Source organism: Eubalaena glacialis, chromosome 1 (genome assembly GCF_028564815.1).
Source record: "Eubalaena glacialis isolate mEubGla1 chromosome 1, mEubGla1.1.hap2.+ XY, whole genome shotgun sequence".
Taxonomy (NCBI): domain Eukaryota; kingdom Metazoa; phylum Chordata; class Mammalia; order Artiodactyla; family Balaenidae; genus Eubalaena; species Eubalaena glacialis.
The window spans coordinates 123,956,937-123,982,897 of record NC_083716.1 but is presented as its reverse complement, the minus strand read 5'-3'; the positions used below and the strand labels follow the sequence as shown (position 1 = coordinate 123,982,897).

The 25,961-nt window shown below is 34.2% G+C and overlaps 1 protein-coding gene across 1 annotated transcript in view; it reads left to right on the top strand.

Annotated features, from left to right (window-relative positions):
- Nucleotides 1–25,568, top strand: part of ACTR3 (actin related protein 3) — a 57,193-nt gene extending 31,625 nt beyond the window's left edge. The window contains exons 5-12 of the mRNA XM_061199275.1: nucleotides 1,890–1,985; nucleotides 3,435–3,542; nucleotides 6,557–6,700; nucleotides 8,954–9,127; nucleotides 18,916–19,008; nucleotides 19,217–19,342; nucleotides 22,680–22,763; nucleotides 24,675–25,568. Coding sequence (XP_061055258.1) covers nucleotides 1,890–1,985; nucleotides 3,435–3,542; nucleotides 6,557–6,700; nucleotides 8,954–9,127; nucleotides 18,916–19,008; nucleotides 19,217–19,342; nucleotides 22,680–22,763; nucleotides 24,675–24,770 — 921 coding nt within the window. The 3' untranslated portion in view covers nucleotides 24,771–25,568. The remainder of the gene's footprint in view (nucleotides 1–1,889; nucleotides 1,986–3,434; nucleotides 3,543–6,556; nucleotides 6,701–8,953; nucleotides 9,128–18,915; nucleotides 19,009–19,216; nucleotides 19,343–22,679; nucleotides 22,764–24,674) is intronic.
- Nucleotides 25,569–25,961: the final 393 nt, after the last annotated feature.

Sequence of the window (25,961 nt, the reverse complement as noted above, 5' to 3'; positions counted from 1 at the left end):
TTATGGGTTTGACTGGGCATTGGCAGACTTTCTCTAAAGCTAGTTAGCAAATATTTTTGGCTTTGTGGACCATGTGGTCTCTTTCGCAGCTGCTTAATTAGCTCTGCTGTTGTTGTGGGAAGCAGCCATAGGCAATACTTAAATGAGTGGCTATGGCTGTGTTCCAATAAAATTCTATTTACAGAAAGAAGTGGTGGACTAGATTTGGCCTGCAGGATGCATGATGTAGTTTGCCCATCCCCGGGGTTTGACAGATGCATACATCTGTGTAACCTAAACCCTTATCAAGATAACAGAGCATTACTGTTAACCTGGAAAGTTATCTCATGCCCTTTTCTAGTTAATCCCTGCCCCCATGCCCTGGAGGCAACCCTTGTTCAGATTTTTTTCCAGTACATACATGTTTTGCTTATATTTGAGTTTCATGTAAATGGAATTGTACAAGATGTGCTCTTTGGTAAGACTTCACTCATCATAATCTTAAGATTCATCCATGTTGTTGTTGCATATACACGTAATTTGTTGCTTTTTGTTGCTGGGTCATATTCCATTGTATGCCTCCCTGTCCATTTTCCTGTTGATAATCACCTGGGCTGTTCCCAGTTTTTGACTACTGTGAATATTTTTTGTGTATTGTGAACATTCTTAAACAAGTCTTTTTCTGGACATGTTTTTATTTTTCTTCTGTAAATACCTAGATATGGAATTGCTGTGTCACAGGATAGATGCATGATTGATTTTATAGGAAACTTTCAGAACTTTTTCCAAGGGATTGTACCTTTTTGCACACCCACCAACTATGTGTTAGTGATCTGGTTACCCTATGTATCCAGATCCAGCATTTGATGTGTCAGTCTTTTTAATTTTAGCCATTCTGGTTGGGTGGGTAAACTTTCTCATTTTGGTTTTAATTTGCATTTTTCTGATGACTGATGATGTTGAGTACTTTTTCATGTGCTTATTAGCTATTTGTATATTTTCCTAGTGAGGTCTTCTGATTATATTTTATTTTGTATAGAATTTCTGCTTTTCTTGGAGTTTATAATTTAACTGCCTTGGTTTTTTAGTTTTCTTAATTTTATATGTAACTCTTACTGAATTATCTTCAAACTCTTGAACATAGTCCAAAACCCTCTTAAGTAAGTTTAAACACATCAAGTAGTTTAGAAGTTAAAGGTTTTACATATGGAAAAAGTCTAATCCTCATTAATTTTCTAAAAAAAATTTTATAGTGTCTTTTAAAATTAAAAAAAATGATTTTATTTGTAATGAATTTAAGTTTTATCTGTCTTTCCTTTTGCGGTTTATGTTCATTAAATTTAAGCAATCATTCCTTACCTCAAGGTCAAAAACATAATTCTTCTGTATTTCTTAAGTTTAAACTTTTGCCTTTCAAGTTTAAATATTTGAGATAACAAAAAGGATTGGATAGTCAAATCAGATTCATAAGAATGATGTCTTACGTAGTTTCAAGCTTTGGTAATATGAAATGATTTAGGTATTCCTGAGGCATAAGTGAAACATGAAGTCCAGGATTTTGAGGGCTGTTCCTTAGGTCCTTTCTTGCCTCACTGGGATGTGTTCTGGCCCAGACTTAACCCGCAGGTTTCTAAGTGATGTGATGTATGCAGTCACATAACTTAAACTGAAGAAACATCTTAAACTGTGTAAACATCTCTGTTTTATACTCTAGCAGTTATATAAACATACAGATCTGTTTGAGTTCTCTACTGTTTTTTTTTTGGTCTGTGTGTCTTTATTTTTGTACCTCTGAGTTTAATGACTTAAATACAGTGTTTGAAATACATTATTTCTCAACGTAAAAATCATCTATAAATTTATCAGAATAATTTGATATTGCGTACTTAAAATCTTATTCAATTTAATAGACTGAACCTCCACTGAATACTCCAGAAAACAGGGAATATACTGCTGAAATAATGTTTGAGTCCTTCAATGTTCCAGGCTTGTACATTGCTGTACAGGTAAGCAAGTTTATAAGTCAAAATAAGCTTGACTCTTAAATTTTAATCTGGTTTAATTCACTCTTAAAATATATGTATATTTTTCTTAACCTCAAAGCATATCATAGTTCTACTGAACTGATAATTTAGAAATCGTATTAGAGGAATGAAGCTATTTAGTCAGTAAAAGAGAAATGTTAAAGGAAGTAAGTTAATGTTTTTTGGATAAATCAAGACCTTTTATAGAACAGAAATAAGGGAACTGATAGTTATTGAGAATTTACTCTATGTCAAGAATTTTCTGTACACATTCATTTACCCTTGTAACATTCACTGTGTCCTTTTTTTGTAGTCTGTTTTGAATGACTTACCACTACATATATTTGACCACTGCCTCCTTTGTGCCCCTCTGTATCCTGTATATCACAAATCTCCATAATATTTTATTGCATTTAATTTGTGTATATATCTGTATGGAACAGCTTCTCTCCCATCCCTCAGGATCAGAGCTTACTTCTTACTTGTTTTTTAACGCTGTAGCAAATGTGATACCTGGCATATCACAAATGCTTAAAAAGTATATAAATTACTGTGTAGTTTTGTTAGCCCACGTTTATTATGGTGTGATCCTGTGTTAAAATAGGAGGATGGCCTAGTTACCTTTCTAGGTCCCTTTCAGCTATTATATTGCAAGTAGGTAAAATAAAGCCAGCTTAGTTCTGTTTTTAATTAATTAATTATTTATCTTGTTCGAGGCTTGGATTTGTATGAAATTTAGGTAATTTTTTTAAAATGAACTAGCTTCATTAATTTCTTAATTTGCAAACTCTTAATAGAAAAAATTATACTTTATTGCCTATGCCAAGATTTTTTGTAGAAATACATTATTTCATCAACTTTGCTTTCCTCATTAAATCATAGTATTTGGAAGTGTGCAATGGCCTTTTCTGGTTAAATAGCTTGTTACATATTCCTAAATGCATGTTGCACTTAGAAAATTTGGAGCTAATCTTATGAGTGATACTTAGTATAGCCATCTATGTACTGAATAACTCTGATGATTGGTGGTTGTGTGCTTCTCTCTACCTTACTTTGTGGTATGTTACAGGCTAGGCCATATAAACATACTTTTAAGTCCTGTACTGTATTATCTCATATTAGTCTTCCGTATGTTAGTACCGTACTATCTCATGTTAGTCTTCCACATTTTTGGGGGGTATAGGAGGAAAACGGCCCTCACTAAAATATTGAAAATTTATAAACATGCCCCTAAAGACTAATGGAAGCCTGTAAGTTGTCTTAATAATATGTAGGCTGTGAACAATTTTATTGTATAATATAAATTAATTTTGTGTATTCTCTTTCCAAAGATACTACATTTAAAATTGCATAAAGTACTCCAGTAAAAAATTTTTTTCTAATAACTCTTTGTTTTTATTTTTTTGCCTGTCATATTTCTTTTCGTTCAAGGCTGTTCTTGCCTTAGCTGCATCGTGGACCTCCAGACAAGTAGGAGAACGGACGTTGACCGGTACGGTAATAGACAGTGGAGATGGTGTCACTCATGTCATCCCTGTGGTAAGGATATTTTAAAATTACTGAACAAGATACCAGATAACACCTGGAAAAGTTAAATTATATGAATTAATGCCACCTTTTAAAAACTTTAAATATAACACTTAAAAATTTACTGTAATTTGACCATTGTTCAGCTATAGCTGTGTTTTGCTCAAATTATTATTAGAACTTTGTAAACAAATTCCAGATTTTTTATTTTTTTGCTATGGGTTTTTACTACAGTTAAAAATAATTAGAAAATTATTAGAAATTGTTTCTAATTCATAATTAGGAAATGATGAATTAGAGTATCTGGAATGGAAATATGCCTTTCTTGTCTTAAACGTGGAACTCAGTTTTCCAGTTTGGATGCGTCTGTTTGTGTGTTAGCCAGTTGATAGTTTTTCTTATCCTTAATTAACAGATTTCGTACTGGTCATACGTTATCTACTAAATAGCAGTTAGTCGAAAGTGCATGACCATTAATGACTTTTGGGGAATTACGTTTTTGAATTAAAAGGCTCAAGTTGTGATTGTGCTTTATGGCTTGGATTTAATCAAGCATGTTAAGAAAAATGCATCAGATTGGAGTATTTGTGAGAGATAGCATTTTTCTGCCAAAGCCTTTCTGCTTCCAATTTTTAATGACAAATTAGATTTTTTATTGTGTCTAATAGATTCAAAATGACTACTTAAATTCATACTAATTATTATTGGGTGCGTATATGTAGAAAGGTTTATCTTTTAAAGTAATTTTTATGTTATATTGAATAACATGTAAGGAATGAAATTATTTAGAACTTTTATTTTTTCATTATTCTTATTCCTCTTTTTAATGCATCAGGGAACCTCTGTTGAAGATTACATCCTCCGAGTGACTACTTTTGGATTAGATGTCATAATTTATTCTTCTGATGTCATAATAGTAATAATTGCCCTTCTTTAAAAAAATTAAAACTTCCTTGTGATATAATTCACACACCATACAATTCACTCATTTAGAGTGTACCATTCAGTGTTTTATTGTATATTCATAAAGTGCATCCATTACCAGAGTCAATTTTAAAACATTTTTATCACTCTAAAAAGAAACCCTGTATCTTTTAGCATTCACTGTCCCCCCCATAACTTTAGCCCCTGGCAACCACTAATCTACTTTCTGTCTCTGTAGATTTGCCTGTTCTGGATATTTCATATAAATGGAGTCACTCTTTTTTTCTTTTTTTTAAAACATTTGTCACCAGGTTTTTGTTTTTGTTTGTTTGTTTGTTTGTTTTTTGTCTGTGTTGGGTCCTCGTTGCTGTGCTCGGGCTTTCTCTAGTTGTGGTGTGTGGGCTTCCCATTGACGTGGCTTCTCTTGTTGTGGAGCACGGGCTCTAGGCGCGCGGGCTTCAGTAGTTGTGGCTCACGGGCTCTAGGGCGCAGGCTCAGTGGTTGTGGCACTCTGGCTTAGTTGCTTCGCAGCATGTGGGATCTTCCCAGACCAGGGCTCAAACCCGTGTCCCCTGCATTGGCAGGTGGATTCCTAACCACTGCGCCACCAGGGAAGTCCTAGAGTCACTCTTTTGTGACTGTCCTCTTTCACATAGCCCCTTGTTTCAAGATTTATCCATGTTGTAGCATGTATAGTACTTCATTTCTTATTATTGCCAAATAATATTTCATTGTATGGATATTCTACATTTTATTTTATTGCCATTGGGGGATATTTTAATATCTTGGAAATTAGGATGTGTCCAACATTTTGATGGCTTTTTATAATTTAGTTGGCATATTTTTCTTTCTTAGTGCTACATATTCTTTCCCCCTTTTTTTCCAAAATGGGACAATAATAGTGACCTATGTCATAAAACTGTTTTGAGGATTAAATAATGCATATATGTATGTTGCTTAGAGATACATAAAGATTCTTAAAATGTTCATTTATAATTCTCATTTAAACCTCAAGATCTATGCTGTAGATTATATTATCCTTTGAGGACTTCAGTTTACTCATTTATAAAATGCAAATAACTGAGTTGCTTAAGATCACCAAATCATAGGTCATGGGGCTAGGATCTGAACTTGTTCTTCCTGACCACAGTCTTTTCTTAACAGCTACACAATTAAACAGTAATATTATTATCTTGAAAATTAATATTAGAGTAGGTAATTTGCAAAAAGAAGTTACCAACTTGGAAAAGAAAGAGTTTTAGTAAGAATATTAAGAATTGGGTATTCCTGTGATTTTCCTGCCTTCTTTTGAATTAATGGACTGTTTTTTATAATTTCAGTTTATCTTTTTTTATTGACTTATTAACTATGCTATATATTTCTTTGTTATTGTCATTTATTTTTTGGTGGTTTTTGCTCTAGGGCTCATAGTAAACATCTCTAATTTATTATAGTCTAACTACAAATAATATTTTACCATTTCATAAACAAGAATGTTATGTCGTTAATGAAATTTAATTTTGCTACATTATTTTTGTACTTCTGAGTTGTATTAGTAAGTTTATGAGTTCATTCTGCAGAATTAAATTATTTGGAATTTTGATGGTACATGGACTGCCTCAGGCTTGTGAAGTTGGTACCTACTTCATTAGGAAAATGATAGCCAGCTTGTGGGTTAATGATCAAATTTCTTACAATGCGCTCTAAATTTTTTGCTGAAATTATAGAAGATTTTAAACTAATATCGTATTCGAAGTCTGTTATCTAAAACCTTTAATACTTCTGAAACTCACTGTTTCTTTGTTGTTGAGTCATTTCAGTCTTGATTGTAAACTCTTATCAGTAAGAGAATAAATCTAAGCTTTGTTCATAAGTTTTGTTCATTCTTGTTCATAATATCTGTACAGTATTATAAATTTTATGCTAAGTTAACTTTGAGGAATACAGTTGAGGAATAAAGACTAGAAGAATTCTCCTGGGATAAAGCAATACTTAAGGATACAAATACAGTAATCTGAGAAATTGGTCTTTAATGATTAATTTAGGTGATACTGATTTTTGAAAACGTTGAAAGTAAATTTGACACTTTTTTTTCCATCTAGGCTGAAGGGTATGTGATTGGCAGCTGTATTAAGCACATTCCCATCGCAGGACGAGATATAACATATTTTATTCAGCAATTGCTGAGAGACCGAGAAGTAGGAATTCCTCCAGAGCAATCCTTGGAAACTGCTAAGGCAGTAAAGGTAAAAAAAAAAAAGTTAAGAATATAATTCAGTTAAAAATTAAAATCACGTTTGTAATAGGAACATGAAAAATTCTTAAGTCAAGAACAGTAGTCTAAAAAAAACTTTTGTTAGCCAGTTACAAACCACTACTCTTAATTACATGTGTTTTTTCTCTGTATTTCTTGTAGGAAATTTTGGGAGATTATCAACCCTTTGCTTGCTCTCACCACATTTCACATTTGAGAGGACTAACATATAAGAACATTTATACCAACTGACTTCAACATACATTTTTGTGATTATTCTCTTTAGTAAAAATAAATGTAGCATGCCTTGGAGGTACTGTGGGTTCTGTTCCAGACCACTGCAATAAAGCGAATATCGCAGTAAAGCGAGTCACACAAATTTTTTGGTTTCCCGGTGTGTTTAAAAGTTATATTTACACTATATTGTAGTCTATTAAGTGGCAATAGCATTATGTCTATAAAAAAATGTACATACCTTAATTAAAAAATACTTGTTGCAGAATAATGCTAACCATCATCTGATAATGCAGAGATGCCAGAAAAGTTCAGTTTGTAAAAAACACATTATTGGTGAAGCACAGTAAAACGGGGTATGCCTGTAATTAGTTCACTTCAGAGTCCTCACATCTTAATTTTCGCTGACTTCTTTATTTTTAATTCTAGCAGTTTTCTGTTACAACAAAATTTTTGATGTCACTGATTCATTTGGCTGTAGAATAGAGGCAATGGTTGGCTCAAGTGATATGGCCCATAGAAGAAAAATGTGAAGGCTGTGTAAGGTATTTTAATAATTTGTATGCTACACCAGGGCTTCATGCAAAATACCAAAATATTTAACATTGCTTTTTAAATTTATCATTTGTCAGCATACCTAAAAAATTTCATTGGGTCTCACATATGTTTTGAATATGTCAAAGCAAACTTCCCAGGTAAAAATAACTCCATATATTTGACAGTCTGCATGATTATAGTGTTTTCCTTGCTTATCAAAGGATAGGAATGAAAAGGAATTTACTACTTCCTAGGTAGTAAAGGAATTTGTAAATGGTTGCCAGAAGTCACCTCAGGTAGGTGGCATCAAAATTAAATATGTAAAAAATTAATATGAACACTACTGTTTCAACATCTTTGGGAAATCTCTGGAGTTTAAAAATTAACAAAAACACCAAGGATTTGTTCTAGAGCATACTAGTGCTCAGTCTTAGTGTCTTTTAAGGATCATCATTTCCATGTAATTCCTACTTCCAAGATTTGGAGAAAGAAGACCTAATATGACATACTCAAATTATCTTCTGTTTTCCAGTATTCTTTCCCATTATGTGTGTTGATTATCAGTAATAATATTTGTACCTATCTTGGATAGAATCCTTGATGTATACAAATATGTGAAATGTGTGTTTTTCTTCAAAAAAAAAAAAAAAGAAATAGACTGGCAATCAGGAGTCCACAAATTGCAGATAGAAAGTTATAACATGTTTGAACTGCATTTTTGATGAAAACTTTTACTGAGGACGTGTATCCAAATATGCAGCGATTCAGCCTGGCAGGTGATATAGTAAAAAAGAATAGTTTATATTTTCAGTTTTTTTTCTTTTGCTCACTTAGCCCATAATCTTTTGTTCCAGATAGGTATTGAAGATCTATATATGTAAAAAAAAAAAAAAAAAATTTTTAACTGAAGTTTAGTTGCTGTATAATATTATATAAGTTATAGGTGTACAATACAGTGATTCACAATTTTTAAAGGTTGTATTTCATTTAAAATATTGACTGTATTCCCCATGTCGTACAATATATCCTTGAAGCTTATTTTATACCTAATAACTTGTACCTCTTACTATATTAATTTGTGTGGTTATGTCAACTATTTATTCTCCAGTTCTTCGTGTATTTTATGTTTTCTTTTTTCTAAAATGTGAACTCCTTTAATTATTGAAACAGCATAAAATTTTGGATGACATTAATGAGTGCTTTCATGAAACAGCACTGAAATATTAGAAATTGGCTCTTTGGTTTACGTCTTATTCTCTTCATCTGTGAACCCTTTTCGCTTATGTACAGGAGATGAGCTGTTTATTTTACTACACGCACGATAACATCCGAGCATAAAAGTTTCTTCAGCTTCATTTGCTCATTTTATTTTCTGAAGACTTTTATTCATTTGATTTCAGTTTACTGAAAATATGCCCATTCTGTTTTGCTTTTCCTAAAGCAAGAGGAAAAAATTACTCATTTCTTTTTCTAGGAGCGCTATAGTTATGTCTGCCCAGATTTAGTAAAAGAATTTAACAAGTATGATACAGATGGATCGAAGTGGATTAAACAGTATACTGGAATCAATGCTATCTCAAAGAAAGAATTTTCCATTGACGTTGGATATGAGAGATTCTTGGGACCTGAAATATTTTTTCATCCAGAGGTAAGTTTTTTTTTAGATGGAATTGTTTTGAAATATTCAGCAGAAAAAATCAGTCAACTATATCAGAGGACTTAATCTCAGGAACTTTCTTTTGTATACTAAAATACTATAGTGAGTCATATTTTTCAAGAAAAAAATTGCCTTTGTGTTAAAACTGGGTAAACAGTTACTATATTTCATACATTTAGAAAAATGAGACTTTTGTCTAATATTTGTGGCTTACTTGGGGTCATGGAAGGTGGGGAGCCCTTAAATTCATGGTCATTTAAATAAAATATTTTAGGAGATGTTCTAGAACTCTCTCCTCCTCCCCCCATATAAAATAACCATTATACAAAGAACCCTCAATTGACTAGCATAACAAAATATTTAACTGTTAGCAAAATAGTCTTCTCTCTTTATGAAGTGTTAGCCACATACAGGCTATATTAAATTAATGAAATATGTGCTTTTAATAATGAAAAATTCTTCTAGTAAGTTAGTATAAGAACTTTTTGTATTAGAATTAGTAACATTAAATGCCTATTCTGCTTGTTCAGCAGTAAGAATAGTTTGTTTAATATTGTTTACTCAGTCAGCAAGTGGTAAGTGAATATGGTTTTCATGATCTCAGTTTAAGCATTGTGTATTTAAGATGAAAAATTATTTATCTTGCTCTTATCAAGCTGAAAGAATGAGAGATGAATATCTAAAAATTGGTATAGTTGCTTAATGAATGCATGTATCTGGTGAGGGCATGGGAAGAAAGAGCATCTAAGTCTGCTTGGGAGAATCAGGGAAACTTCTTAGAGGAGATAGCAGTTGAACTGAGAAAGGATGAATGGGTATTTTTCAGGCAGGTATGTTAGGGGAGTACATTTCTGGCAGAGAACTATATATATATATATATATATATATATATATATATATATATATATATAAAAGCTGGGTAGAGGTCTGGGGCGTAAGAGAGCTAGATAATAAAGTATAAAGGAAGAGAGTGGTAGGAGATGGATCCAGATAGGTGTTAATGAGAGACTAAAATGCTATGCAAAGGAGTTTACTGGATTCTGTGCTTGTGCAGAAATGTTCAGCATGGAAATGACACAGATTTATGTATGGTATGGGAAAGGTCACTCTGGTTGCACTGGGTTGGATAGATAGGAACAGAATGAATTGTGTTGGAAACAGGTGAGTTTATTGCAGTTTCCCAGATGAAAAAAAGTCAGTAGGTCAATGAGAATGAGAAAGGAGGTGAGAGAAAGAATAGAATCGACGTGATTTACCGATTGCTTAGATGTGAGGGGAGTAAGAATATGAAGAATCTGTGATGATTCCCAGGTTTGTAACTTGAGCAACTCAATGTTTTGCCATCACTGAAGTTAGGAAAATGGAAGGAGAAGATAGATAAGGTAGAAAGAGGTGAGTTTACTATGCATCTTTTAAAAAGTTTGAAAATGAACACTTGGGTTCTAAGGGTTTTGAACTGGGGCATGTGTCCTGGAGTGAGGATAGATGTCAAGTCATCACCATATATGGTGCAAAGGAGGAGACTGGCCAGGCAGAGAATGTGGAGTGGGAAGGGTGGGGCCTTAGTGCACACTAACACTTTATAGACAGGCAGAGTAAGAGGAACCTGCAGAGGATACTGAAAAATACGGGAGGGAAGGAGACAAGCCAAGGGATTGCGGTGCTGACATTGAGAGAAGTGAATGTTTCAGGGAGGGAGGAGGTTAAATAGTGCCAGTTGCTACAGTGAGGTGATAGAGGAAATTTGAGAAATACCCATGGGTTTTTAGCATCCAGATTAGTGGTGATCCTAGGGGAGCAGTTTCAATGGAATGGTGTGGTAGAGGCAGTGTGTCGCATCAGTGAGAGGTAAAGCTCTGGGAATTGTCAGTGTGGGCATCGTGAGAGGCGGCTGTAAAAGAAAAGCTTAGTGGCTACAGGGAACTGGTAAGAAGTCAGTTGTAAGAAGGCTGAGGTTAGTTTTATTTTTAAGAGGGGTTACTCCAGGGACAGAGGTAAGGGGTTAAGTATGGGTGCAGGAAAGTGTGGAGCTGGAAAGGGTTAGAGGAGCAGGCAGATAGCTGAAGAAGTTTATCATCATAGTTCATAGCTTTAATTATTTTTCATGAACTGGAATCAAGCTGTTGTCTTGGAGAAGGGATCAGACAGAAGGTTGAGGGCTGGGAGAGAATAGTGACTTGGAATCACTCTTGAGGAGAATTGAGAAGGTGACTGTATTAGTAGTCGTGGGGCACCACTGAAATTAGATACTCAGAACTTGTAGTCATAGAATGGTGTCGTCCCCGCCCCCCGTCCCACCCCACCAGGCAGTTTTGGGAAAGGAGCAAAGGGCTTTGCCAAGGCAGAGGTTAAAGTGGTGCAGCCCAGAGAAGAGAGGGAATCCGGAAGGCTGAATTACTTAGAGATAGTGAGGGATACCGGCAAGGATCGGAGGTCATGATGAATTGGCATGTAGTTGGAAATGGGGAGCAAAGAAGTGAGCACCAGAAGGGGAGGGCACTGTTGTCAGACAAGTGTACAGGAGTTTTCAGGTTGTAGACAGCACGTTTTCTTTGCAGGTCTTTAAATAAAAAAGGATATGTGCACGTGGTTTTAAAAGTCGGATAACACTGACAGTGATGTGCAGGGCAGCCACTAGCTCTTACTTAGCCATTACTCTTGGTAATTACTTCCAGATTTCAAAATACAGTGCTTATACTGCTGTTTCTTGATATATCAGTGTAAGTAGTTTACCTAGTAACCTCCTTTCAGTTGATTTTGTTTCTAGAACCTCTTTTCTCTTAGCCTGTCTGTTATGTTATGTTATTGGCTGTTATGTTAAATCAATAGTATGACAGTATTTATAATATTATACCCGTGAATGTTGTTTGTTTTTGAGGCAGTAATGTAATGTGATTTTTTTTCTCTTAAAATTTAGTTTTTCCTAAATTTTTGCCTCATTTCTTCATTTGTGTCATTTTGTTTGTTCGTATATTCTTTCTTTCATTTATTCATGGACATTGTAGTTAACTACCTGGTTATACCAGGTCTGGAAAGGAACCTGGGGGTGTCACTATTCCATGTAGAGAATTTTAACAATTTCTTTATTTTCCACCTAGCATTTTTTTTTAATTGAAGTAGAGTTGATTTACAGTATCGTGTTAGTTTCAAGTGTACAGCACAGTGATTCAGTTATTTATATATATGTATATATATATTCTTTTTTCAGATTCTTTTCCCTTGTAGGTTATTACAAAATATTGAGTAGTTCCCTGTGCTATATAGTAGGTCCTTGTTCGTTCTCTATAATAATTTCTTTCCTTATATAGTTTCTTATACCTTCAATTTCTGGGAATTTTGAAGGTGCTACAGGGTGCTCTGGAAACACTTAGGATGTAAAGTCCCTTTTCTGTTTTCCAAACAGGGTTGGATTATTTTATTGTTTCCTTACCTCCTTTTTTCATCCTTGAGCATTTAAGTTTCCTTGTACTTTCCCTCTGTCCTTGTATTGGGGATTCCAGAGGATGGAGAGAGAGAACCACATGTAGCTGGAAATCAGGGCAGATTTTCCAGTGGGGCCATGTATATGTGAGTGGCTGAAGTAGAAGTGGATTAAAGGTCACTTGAGTTAAGGAACATCAGTTGTTTTGAAGTTGAAATGTTGGAGAGAGATGTTAAAACCCTAAGTTGAGGACAAGAATTAGAGTATTATGGAAGATTCTGAACCAGAGTCTTAGATGAATAGGATCCACAAGATAGATAATAGCATGGAAGATAGGAGATACCCTGGATTTCAAAAGAAGAAGCGTTTGAGTGAAATACTCTTTACAGGTATCTTTAGCTAACATCTTGACTGTCTTAAAAACCTTGAAACATTAGATATGTAAATAAAATGTGTTTTGGTTGTGTCATATTGCTTAGAAAAGGGATAGTTGTCTGGATGAAAATATATCTTGCTGTTTAAGGTTTCATATATAATTTTTTTTATTAATTTAAGTAATCTTTATTGTTTGATAGACGAAGTTTTCTTCATTGTTTTTTAAAACTTTGAAACATCTTTTCGTCTCCATAGCTTTTATTCTCTTTGAAATTTCTTCTATGAGAAATCTGTTTTCTTTTCTCTTTTTTAAAGTTAAAAAAAAAAATTAGTTATGTATACGCACATTGTTTAAAAGTCCTAGTTGTTTAAATTCTAGCAAAAAGTAGGAGTGCCCTGTATATATTTCCCCAATTTTTTTCTAGAGGTATACTCTTACTAGTTGATTCTTTTGGTGATTGCATCCGTAGCTGCGAATAGCTTTGGTTATATTGCAACTTCAAGTTTTTTCAGTTTTAGACATTTTTGTCAACTTCTAGCTGTGTAAGAGGAGGATTGCCTTTTCTTTCCTCCCTTTGTCTCCACCACAAACAGTACCTTTTCATAATCTTTTGTCCCAATAGTTAGATTGTAATTTCAGTTAGGTAAAAATCCAGTGCTTATATGTTGGTGAACACAAATTTTATTTAGATGTGAGCCATGTAGTTTACCATGAAATATTTTCCTGTCTAGTATTTTGTTTTCCCACAGAGTCATTAATAAGTTGTCCACTTAGTTTTAAAATAATTGTCATTAATTCACTTTGCATCTGTCTTCTCAGCATACTCAGATGCATAGGGTTTTTTCATCAGTTTAATTTTCCAGAGCATCTGATATGTCCCAATCTGAACTTGTTGCCTTCTGCACCTGATAGAGTTCACCATCATTCTGGGGATTCCCTTTGCCTCTCTCTTGTGTTAGAGTTAGATCCCTCTTTCCTCTGTCCTGTGTCTTTCCCTTTCTTACTGTCCACTTCTTTATTTTGGTGGAGATCATCTGCCAATAGAGTTCCTGATAAAAAGGGTACATGGGAAATGAAAACTTTAAGACCTTGCATGTCTGAAAATGTATTCATTTTATCTTCACACTTGTTTGGTAGTTTGGGTGTAGAATTCTAGATTGGAAATTATTTTCCTTCAGCATTTTGAAGCTACTGCTTGATTGCTTTCCATTATAACTTGAAGTGAAAAACTGCTCTGATTTCTAAACCTTGTATAGGACCTTTTTTTTTCCTCTCCAGATAGATACTTGTAGATCTTCGCTTTGTTCCTTAGCATTCTGCTGTGCTATTTTTCTCTTCTAGTTGCTCTTTGTGCTTTTGTTCTGATCTCTAGATGATTTCTCCAACTTTGCTTTCTGAACCCTCTATTGAATTTTTTATTTCTGGTAACATACTTAATTTTCAAGAACTTCCCCTACCTCTGCTTTTGATACTCCTTTTTTATGCTACCGTGTACTTGTTTCATGGTTGCATATCTTTTGGCTCTCTGAGGATACTAGTCAGAGGTTGTTTTTTTTTTTTTAAGTTTTCTTCTTTCTGCTTTCTTCCAAGTTGCCTTTCTCTTTGTTTTGATTCCTATATTTTACATGCTCGAGACTCTAGGGGATCACTCATTTAGGAGGGGGACACTCAGCCTGTTGGAAATCTAAGCTTTGTGAGTGGGACTTGTTGACTATGGCTTTTTCTTTGGAGGATAGCCCTATGTGTTTCTTCAGATCATTTTGGGTAATCCAGTTCCCAGAGAAGACTCCTGCCTAGAGAGTAAAGGTTGGCAGCCAAATTGAGGAAGAGGGTTGGTATTTATGTGTTAGCAGTAGGCTGCATGAATACCTTCACTTAAAATCCTGCTGCTTTCATTCCTTTCAGTTGTGTGTAAAGAGTCCTGGCACTCTGCTTTATTCCCTTTAGAGAATAGGTTAGCCAGTTTTCTCCTTGGATGATGAGGAGGCATTTGATAGACTTCTTTGGAGGGGATCTGGGGCTTTAACTGCTCCTCAGAGAGACTTTCTGCCAGTCTTCCTCCCTGCCCTCCTTCTAACTTAATTTCAGCGCTGACAGGTACAGCTAGTTCTTTGGGGGATTTGTGATACAGCTTGATACGTGGCTTTTCCTACTGATGACTTATTAAGTGTTTTAGGGGGAGTGCATGGTCTTATCCATCTGCTTTTCAGATTCTGTTTTACCAAATTTTGTTGCTGTTTCTTCCTGTTCTGTTCTCTCCGTACTTTGGGGATTATGCCTTAAAAAATTCTCTTTATTGGTGCTTTTAATAGAGAAAGAGCAAGATTAGATATGTGTGTGTTCAGTTCACCACGTTTTCCAAGAATAGACCTGTTTTTTATATCGTTTGAACTGTGTCACTTCCCAAGTTAATTTTAAGATTTTTCTGTAATTTTAGATATTTCTGTCATTTGAAGGCTTTGCTCACTTTTTTTTTGTTTGTTTTGTTTTGGTTAGATGAAAGTGTGAGCATTTGAGCTTGATTGAACACGGAAGATAAAATGTGTGAAAGAATAAGGGGATATTTATTACTGAACTGCTAAATTTATCATAAATGGTGGAAAGAACTGTTTTTTAGAAGGAATGGGTTTAGCACTTCATTTTTTTTTTAAAAGGAAAATTTTTTTCACAAACCTCTTTGGGCTGCTGTGCTTTAGTTGGGTACCTTCCCTATAAATTTTTCAGAAGAGAAAAAAGATATGTCTTCCTTGATAGCTACTTGCAGTAATCCTAAGACCTGATCAAGGAGCAGTTAGGCAAGACTAATCCTTTTGCTGAAAGTGCAAGAAAAGGCCTACAGATATTAATAGGGACCCTAGGTTGAGCCTATGAGTATTAAAGTAGCGAATAAATCTCCAACACTTTATTGTTAATTTTTTCTTTTTTCCTAAATTCATTTAAGAAATATTCATTGCTTGCTTCTCTACTGTGTGCTGTTCTACTCGTTCTCGCCTGGGGTTCTGCAGCACAGTAGTCCGTGGGCTTTTTCAAGAGATATTTTCAAATCAGACTCCATTTCTTTCTAAATGAGAATTTCTGTGGGTAGATCCCAGGGTATGTGAATACTTAAAGGTTTATAAATATTTTCTTTTGCATATTCCTGATTAAAAATTACCGTGAGAAGGGCACACAGGTACATAGCACAGGAATGAATGACCCTATCCCTGCCTTCTGCTCATGGTGTAGCAGACAAACTGTCTTAAAGGTAGAAAAATAATTCCGGGAAGGTTAATCTCATGTGCACGTGTGTGTGTGTGTGTATATATTACTGTTTTAGGTCAGTACTGAAGAAATGGCTGACAAAGAACCAGCAGAGAATTTGGAGGTTTTCTATCAGCAAGTTGATAAGATAACATTTTCGGGATTCCAGCTCCGCTGCTTATTCCCGTGGGCCATCAGCTAAGCCGATCCCTGCCTGTAACCCGAGCTTGTCTGTGCATGGCATAGGAAGGCAGCCAGGCTGAGCTGTATTCTCCCGTTGTTCCACAGAATACAATACAGACCACCTCGGACAGATGAAACATTCCCTAGTCTGTAGGTTGGGTTCTTGAGACGCAGTAGGAGCCACGTTTTTATACCCACTGTGTATCCCTGTTAGGGTTCCTTACACTCGTCAGCGTGTTTCAGAAAATTAGATTTTGGCTGCCAGTTTCTTTTCTCTTACTGTGGTAGTAGAGGTCAGTAGAACCTTTGTTAGTGGTATTTTACTTCATGTAAATTAAAATATTTTCTGTCATTATGCTTCATTACTCAGGTAACATTAAATCTCTCCATTGTGTGCCCACCCTCTAAATAACTTAACACTAATTTAAAAAATTGTGAAAAATCGACACATGCCTGATAATTATCAGTCAAGTTATGGAATCAGTTTAATGAACAAAGGAATGTTGTCTCTCCCATTAGGACAACCTAATTCTAAAAATGAGAGGCCAAGAGAGGTTGTTGGCAGCTCATTTTCTAGACAATATTTTAAATTGTATTCATTTTAATAAAGTATACCTATTTATTTTTGACAAATTAGAGCTAGATTCTGACCTTTTATTTTAATCTAGGAAAAATCCCTTCTAGCATTTCCTTTCCAATTTTAATGACATGGCAGCTTACACATATTTTTGAAAAATTTTGGTAAAATGAGATCTTTGTTTCAGAATACAAGTTTAATTCTGAGATCCAGCATTTGAAAACTTCTTTATGTTTTTCTTCTTTGTGGTTCCTCTCAGGAAATATATGGCCTGATTTAGGAGGGCTATAGGCATGCATATAAAAATAAATGATGGGTAAAAAGGAAGCTTCCCTAATATTGTTTCTCCTTGTGTCAGACCTCTTTGTTATATATAAAAATTAAATTTTAAATTATTTATTATCTTTAACCTCATTCCATTTCTGTAATAGTTTAAATTGTCAAACAACTTTCCATCTCAAGCCTACCCATCTAACCAGTCTGTTAAAAAAAAATTCTGAAAAGTGTATTGTATAATGCACATGTATTTAACCACCCCAAATAAACACGTAACTAATATTTTAACATTTTTCATATATTTTTTTAATGAAATTAACTATAGAAAGAATACCTCCCTCAGACCCTTTCCTTTCTCTACTTCCTTTTCATCCTTTCTTCCTCCTGAGGTAATCACAGTCATGAATTTAGTGTGTTTCCAGTTTATGTTTTTAAATGTACATGTATCCATAAAAAATATATATTTAAAAAAATTTGCATATATGGAATCATTCAAGTTTAAAAAAACGAGTGTCACTATTTGGAAATTGTTTATTTTGACTATGAGTATATCATCCTGTGAATACTACAGTTCATTCTTGTTATTCACAGTAGATGTTATATAAAGTTGCTGTAAACACTGAATTAGTGAATGCTGAGCCACTGCTCCTAAGGGAAATGCGGAGTTAGGTTCCTGTGAGGCTCAGGCTACAACATTTTTGTCTCTGAAACACGTAACCTTGTTTTATGTGTGTTTCTGTTTAAAGACACATTTTAAAGTAGATATTATTGATTTATTAACATTGAGCTCAGGGTCAACAGCACTGTAATTCGTGCCTAAATGAAACTTATCTAACACTGTATTTTCTCCATAAGGCACATCACGGCCTTCTTGTGCTTTAGGAGCAGCAGACAGTACTTCACACTATCCTTGGGGGTCATTTTAAACAGCAAAATCACCGACAAAAATGGGAAAACTGTGGCACTAAGAGATCATGAAAAGGACACTTATTTGTAGTATAAAAGCTGAAACAAGAAGGCAGAGCGTTGCCTTGTTCCACCTGAGCTGTGAATGTGAATGTCAGTCAGCTCCAATTTTCGCAGCTCTGCACATGCGCATGTCCATGTGAAAGCACCGCAGATACTGATTTCAGGGTTACAGGTAACTTTAGCAAGTAGGCAAATTTGCAGATAACCAAATCCATGAATAATGAGGATTGACGGCACAGCATTTTATTTATTTCATACCCTGCTGGTGGACTTCTGGGTTGTTTTTACTCTTAGAAGCAAAGCTGCTATAATTTTATGCCTTTATGTAATAGCACATGTGTGGGAGTTTCTTTGGGGTTTGTTATAAGAAGTGGAGTTAGTAGTGGTACGTTTTAAATTTTATTACATGTTGCCAAATTGTTCTCCAAAGTGTTTATATCAATGTATATTCTCATCAGCATTGTAAAGTGTTGCACAGATTTTTGCCAGCTCATAGTATATGTTTGGCTTTACGTTTTTGCTATTCTGGTGGTTATGAAATGGTATATATGATCATTATTTTAATTTGATTTCTTCTGAAATCTCTGATTTCAGTGTCTTTAATTTGAATCAGAGACCAGAATTTATGGTTTTTAGAAGCCCTTTTATTTTTGAACTGAAAACTTTCTTAATTTTTTATTGTGATATTTAAGTCAGTAGTGGTCTAATCTCTGTCATATGTCCAATTTACTTTTCAGTTTGCTAATCCAGACTTTACTCAGCCTATCTCAGAAGTTGTAGATGAAGTAATTCAGAATTGTCCTATTGACGTCAGACGTCCTCTCTACAAGGTCAGTATTTACAGCAAAATCGTTATTCTAGGTCATACTTTTTAAAAAACTTCTTTGTTTTCTCTCTGTTGGTGAATGTAAATTTAAAAACACCTGTCTTCAAAGGGGTTTAATAGGATTTTAGTACCATTTCTTGTATCTTTAAACTTTTTCTTCTTTCTCTTACATAAAAGTTGTATTTATTTATTTATTTTGTCCACTAATACAGAATATTGTCCTCTCTGGAGGTTCAACCATGTTCAGGGACTTCGGACGTCGCTTGCAAAGAGATTTGAAAAGAACTGTAGATGCCAGGCTGAAATTAAGTGAGGAATTGAGTGGTGGTAGATTGAAGGTTGGTTTTCTCAGTTATTGGTGGGAAGGTTGAGGGTGCCTTGATTATTATATTGGGAATGCAAAATGTCTGCCAACTTTCTTTTATTTAGAAAGGTAAGAGGAACCTGAGGTATTCTAATGGAAAGTGGTTAATTTTATAGATTCATATCCATGATATTCTCGGTCATTCCATTCCTCTAGGATATTACCTACATTTCTGGAAAATATTCTTGGTTATAGCCATGAGAGAGATTTTTTTTGATATCTGTCTCAAACAGATAATTTATATATAGTAGATTCCTTGCATATTCCAGCGATAATATTCTTTATGGGTCCACAAAATTTTAAATACCTTTTACAGCAGGACAGCAAAGCAGAGTTGAGAGAGAAAGGCTGTTGTGTGGTCAAGCCTGCTTTCACAGACTCTAGCCTCTAGCCTCTCCCATAGCAGCCTCATAGTGTGAAATCAAATTGGTGGTTCAGCAAAACAACCTTTCTATTACGTGTCCTGTAATTTTGGGCTTGCTGGCAAAAAGTCAGAATTAGCCTTAAATTCTCAGATGACTGCTTTATGTATTTATAAGACAAATTTTCAGTAAATTTTGTTTCATTTTCGTTAAATGTGGGATATTGAAGCAAAACATTGATTCAGAGGATATGTTGCTAAGTAAAACCCATTTTATTCAACTTGGAAAACTACCAAGAATGAGGGCTCCATCTGAGACTACCACAGTCACTCAAAATTACTTAAAAGTAAACTACAGCACTCTTGTATTGCTGCTTGTTGAGAAATGCATGACAGCTGACTGTTTTCAGCCCCTAAATTTTGATTATCTTAAACTTATCCCTTGGAGTACAGTAAAAAGTAGTTGTTTAGTTTGTAGTGACTCATTACAGATACATGAAATGAAAAAAGAAATGCTGTTTTTGAAAACAATATTTCAGTAAAGTAAAAATGTTTAAAATATTTTTAAGCTTCTTGTATATTTCTAAATAAGACATGAGAGATTTTTTTCCCTCAGTGATGTCAGCACTATGCTGACATATCTAATTATACAGGAAAAACCTGTATACTAGAGTACTCCGCCTCCTTCCCTTTTATTTTACTCAGTAGTCATTTTTATAGATCTTCATAACATCTTTATGTATTTGTATTTAAATCTGGCTTTATTTCTTGTCAATCCAATTTTAAATGGCAGCCAAACAGCTTTTTTTTTAAACAAAAAAAGCCAGATCTTTTTATGACATGTAAGTTTAAAAATTTATTTTGACATAATTTCATGCTTTAAAAAACTTGGCAAAATCTAGTAGAAGATTCCTATATGTTGTTCTCCTAGATTCCCCAAATTTTAGCATTTTATATTAGTTTTATTCTGTTTTTATAAATAAATGTCTGTATGCAAATACACACATATACCTTTTTCTGAACTATTTGAGAATGAGTTGCAGATATGGCCCATTACCCCTAAATATTCTAGTGTATATTTCCTAAAAATAGACCATTACAGTTATCAACAAAATTAACCTTGATACACAATATTTTATCTAGTTGTAGACCTGGTTCAAATTTCTCCCATTATTGTTCTTTATAGCAAAAGGAAAAAAATACTTTTTTTTTTTTTTTTTTTCCTGGTCTAGGATTCAATCCAGGATCACATGTTTGAATTCGGTATCATTTCGCTTTAATCTGGAAAAAGTACTCGTGTTTTTTATCTTTTATAACCTTAATATTTTTGAAGAGTACAGGCAACTTATTTTGCAGAATCTTTCTCAGTTTGGGGTTCTCTGATGTTTCGTTATGATTAGGTTCAGATTTTGCGTTTTTGGCAGTAATACCGCAGAAGTGATGTTGTATTCTTTTTAGTGCATTGTATCACTAGACACGTGATATGATTTGTCCCATATGCTAACTTTGATCACCTGGTTAAGTGTCTGTCAGGTTCCTCTATTATAAAGTTATTTTTTCCTTTATATTTAATAAGAATCTTATGGGGAGATACTTTCAGACTATGCAACTATCCTGTTTTTCATCAAACTCTCACCCACTGGTTTTAACATCCATTTTTCTTTCCTAAAATAGTCATTACTGTGGTAGCGGCCAAATGGTATTTTGCAAATTCCGTCATTTCTTCTATGTTTTATAGTCTCATTTTACTGTAAGGAAGAGTATTGCCTTCCACCTCGTTCATTCATTCATTAAGTAATATCTATGAACTCCTGATTTCTCAGTTATTCTATAGGCTGTATCATTAATATCATTGTGATATAATATCAACATATCATCATACTATTATTAATTTTGATGTTCAAATTTTCTCAGCTTTGGCCAGTAGGAATCATTCAAAGGTGGTTTTTATTCCTTTTGTTGTGGCCCCAGTATTCTTCAGGTACTTCCTTACTTTCTGGAACAGCAAGATATTGCAGGTGCATCTTGTACTTTCTCTTCTCCAGTCTTGTAATCAGCCATTTTGTTTCAACGTACCCTTGTTCCTTTTAGTGGGGAATGCTATTAAGAAACAAAGTTTTATGCTATACATAAAATAGATAAGCAAAAAGGATTTACTGTATAGCATGGGGAACTATATTCAATATCTTATAATAACCTCTAATGGAAAATAATCTGAAAAAAATATATATATGAATCACTTTGCTGTACACCTGAAACTAACACAAAATTGTAAATCAACTATACTTCAATTAAAAAAAAAAAAAAGAAACCAAGATTTGGACACTAGGTATATTCATTGCTACTGAGGGGTCACCGCTTTTAGGCCTTGTTGGCAGTCAGGGCTAGGATGTGTGTGAGTATCCATCTATATCTAGTTGGCTCTATTTATATAAATTAAAAACTATGGATTCATACTGATAATGCAAGTTCCAGAACACCATAAGGTTCATTCTAGCCTTCTACCTTCCCGTATTTGTAATGTTCTTCCCTGACAGTAAGAAACCTGGCTTCTATTTTCTATAGTACATTTGTTTGTGCTCAATCCTGGAATACATATATAGTAGTTTCAGAATTATTAATCCATACCACTGTGAGAAATAGACCCACTAACTGGAGTTCAGTGTTTGCTTAGTTTTTTTCTTAGGCCTGAGGACACAGCCATAATATTGTGTTCACAGGTTACCTGGGTTAGTTCCTTTCCCTCACTTCAGTGTGGTTATGTTTTTTAAAAAATAATAAAATTAGCTTAATTTGTTTTTGTTGTATTCTGTTTTGCCGTGTGTACCCCTCCCCCCGCATCTTTTAAAGTTTTATTTATTTATTTTTGAGTACGTACATCTAAGGTTAAATGATACAGAAATTGTTGTATGAATTTACCATTGAGCTGATCTTACTATGCCTTTTATAGCCAAAACCTATTGATGTACAAGTCATTACACACCACATGCAGCGATATGCAGTTTGGTTTGGAGGATCCATGCTGGCTTCCACGGTAAGTGAGATGAAGCTTACTTTAAAATTTGATTTTTTTTAAGATAAAATAACTTATCAGTACTTATACAATTTAAAAGAACAAGAGGAATTTCTTAAATTTTTATATAATATTGTGCAGGGAAGTTACTGAATAGAAATGTACACAGTATTTTAAAAAGTGGAATTCGTTTGGATTTATTTTTTATTTTTTTATTTTTTTTGGTTTTTTTTTGTTTGTTTGTTTGTTTTAGAGTGAGCCTTTAAAGTTTTAAAATTTATCTGTAGGGAAAAATCTTTTAACCCTGTGGTAATATGGATATCAGAAGGTCATTGTATTTTCTGTGCAAATATTTAAAAGCATTAAGAGTTATGTTTCATCACATAGGAAGTATGATGTTCTAAACTGAATAAAGGGAATTACTAAGATCCCTCTCCCCAAACCAAAACATCTTAAAACCCCTTTAAAAGATATTTTAACACTGTTAGCCTACGAAATAATGGTGCTTTATCCTGTAGTGCACAGAGTATTAAATAAAATGTAATAACTTTTATCTGAATTATTGAAAACTATACAACCTTGGATTGAAAACCATTTAAAAATAAGAGGTGAAAGTTATTTTCTTCCTTAATTTGAATTGTCTTCAATTGTGCCGTATAACCTAGTTGAGTGTGTAACTTTGCCCTTTGAGAACCCTCCTGCACTGTTGGTGGGAATGTAAACTGATACAGCCACTATGGAGAACAGTATGGAGGTTCCTTAAAAAACTAAAAATAGAACTACCATACGACCCAGTGATCCCACTACTGGGCATATACCCAGAGAAAACCATAATTCAAAAAGAGTCATGTACCACAATGTTCATTGCAGCACTATTTACAATAGCCAGGACATGGAAGCAACCTAAATGTCCATTGACAGATGAATGGATAAAGAAGATGTGGCACGTATATACAATGGAATATTACTCAGCCATAAAAAGGAACAAAACTGAGTTATTTGTAATGAGGTGGATGGACCTAGAGTCTGTCATACAGAGCAAAATAAGTAAGAAAAGAGAAAAACAAATACCAGATGCTAACGCATATATATGGAATCTAAAAAAATGGTACTGATGAACCTAGTGGCAAGCAGAAATAAAGATGCAGAAGTAGAGAACAGACTTGAGGACACAGAGGGGGAAGAAGAAGGTGGGATGAAGTGAGAGAGTAGCATTGACATATACACTACCAAATGTAAAATGGATGGCTAGTGGGAAGCTGCTGCATAGCACAGGGAGCAGTTCAATGCTTTGTGATGACCTAGAGGGGTGGGAAAGGGAGGGTGGGAGGGAGGCTCAAGAGGGAGGGGGTATGGGGATATATGTATACGTATAGCTGATTCACTTTGTTATACAGCAGAAACTAACACAACATTGTAAAGCAATTGTACTCCAATAAAGATATAAAAAAGAAAAAAAAAACTTTGCCCTTTGAGAAATGATGTAACAGAGCATGGAACAGTCTCTCCATACCAGACCATGAGTGAGGAAAACAGGTTAATCTAGAAGTTTTTGTAGCATGACTAGGAGTAGTTTATCTGTAATTTAGATTAATGCTGCTGCTTTTCTTGATTCACTGTACAGTGTGGGAAAGCCTCAACAGAATGGTCTGGGCATTTGAGATTCAACCTTCCATTCCTCAGAATTTCAAAATCCCAGGAGAAACAGGTGTTGAGGAGGGGGATGGAGGGACTCGAGTTAAATGCTCCTTTTCAGTTTTGGTTATAGACTTAAAGCTGATTTTGAGTCATGGTTGCTAGAATTTCTAAGCTTTGTTCAAGTACCATGAATGGACTAGTAATAAACATTTTAGATTTAACAAATCTATTTCAAAGCATGTGGAAAAGTGGTAAATTTTGGACCTTTACAAAAATATATGTTTTTATTTGCAGCCTGAGTTCTACCAAGTATGCCACACCAAAAAGGATTACGAAGAAATTGGACCTAGCATTTGTCGTCACAATCCAGTGTTTGGAGTCATGTCGTAAAATTGGCTTCATAGTTATTGGGGTTAGGGAGGTGGGGAAGAAATAATCTTTCTGATTACCTGTTTTGTCTGGATGGCTGGTTTTGAGGTTGTAAACCTGACTTGAAATAATAAGACCAAACATAATTATACAGGAATATTTTAATAAGTATATCAACATGCGAATGTAGAGGAGAGCCAAAATGATTAAGTGTTTTTCTTTAGATTGAATATTTGAATCTTACGTGTAACAAAAAGAAGTGGGTTTTAGTTCTTTCTGTGCCCTGCTATTTTGTATATTATTGAATTATCCAAGATTTGATGGGATTTATCGGTATGTAGATAGCTCTATAATGCTTGAATTGTACACTCTGAAGTGTGCAATGCAAGAGCTTGTTTATATTTCATACTTTTTATACTTTGAGGAAAAAAAGTCAAAGAAAAACTAGTATTTGAGGGAAAAAAAGTGACCAAGTAAAGGATAAATACAAAATATAGCCTGTGAGACTTGGCATACACACACACTCATGGGATTCCAGTTATTAGGAAGTGCTTCCATACCCTATGCCCCCCAATGGTTTTCTTTGCAAGTGCTTTTGGAACTAAGAAGCTAGTATCTTGGATTAACTGATGCCTGCTAGTGCTTTCTGATTACTCGCATTCTGTTTCTCGCTTTAAAGGAAAAGTAAAGACAAGACTGTTGGACCAGTATTGCAGTTCTGCAGTGTCATTTCTTATTAAAAAATGAATAATTTGATTACCCAAATTGGTATATTTAAAGCCTAACACCATTCTAATAAAGGCACAAATTTCTTTTTAATACTTGTTTCAAGCTCTTTAATCTCTTTATAAGTTAACTAATAAATCTATTTTCTTCAAACCTCTGCAGTAGTTCTTTAAAAATCAAAACAGTTGGTTAGCAAGCTGACTTTTTTATGTGCTCTAAACAAATAATTGTGAACTTTTAATATGTTGAGTGCTTTCATTTTGATAACTGGATCTCCATTTGGTATTTTCGTTTGTATAACTCATTTGCAGTCTGAAAATTTTTTTAGTGCCAGTCCCTGACATATCATGGAAAGTTAATTTTCATTGCATTTTAAAATATCTGGATCATGAAGAACAAGTGATGAAAATAAATTAAAACTGAATTACCTTTTCTGTTTTTTTTTTTTTTAGAAGCAGTGTCATTCTACTTTGTTTATATATTTAC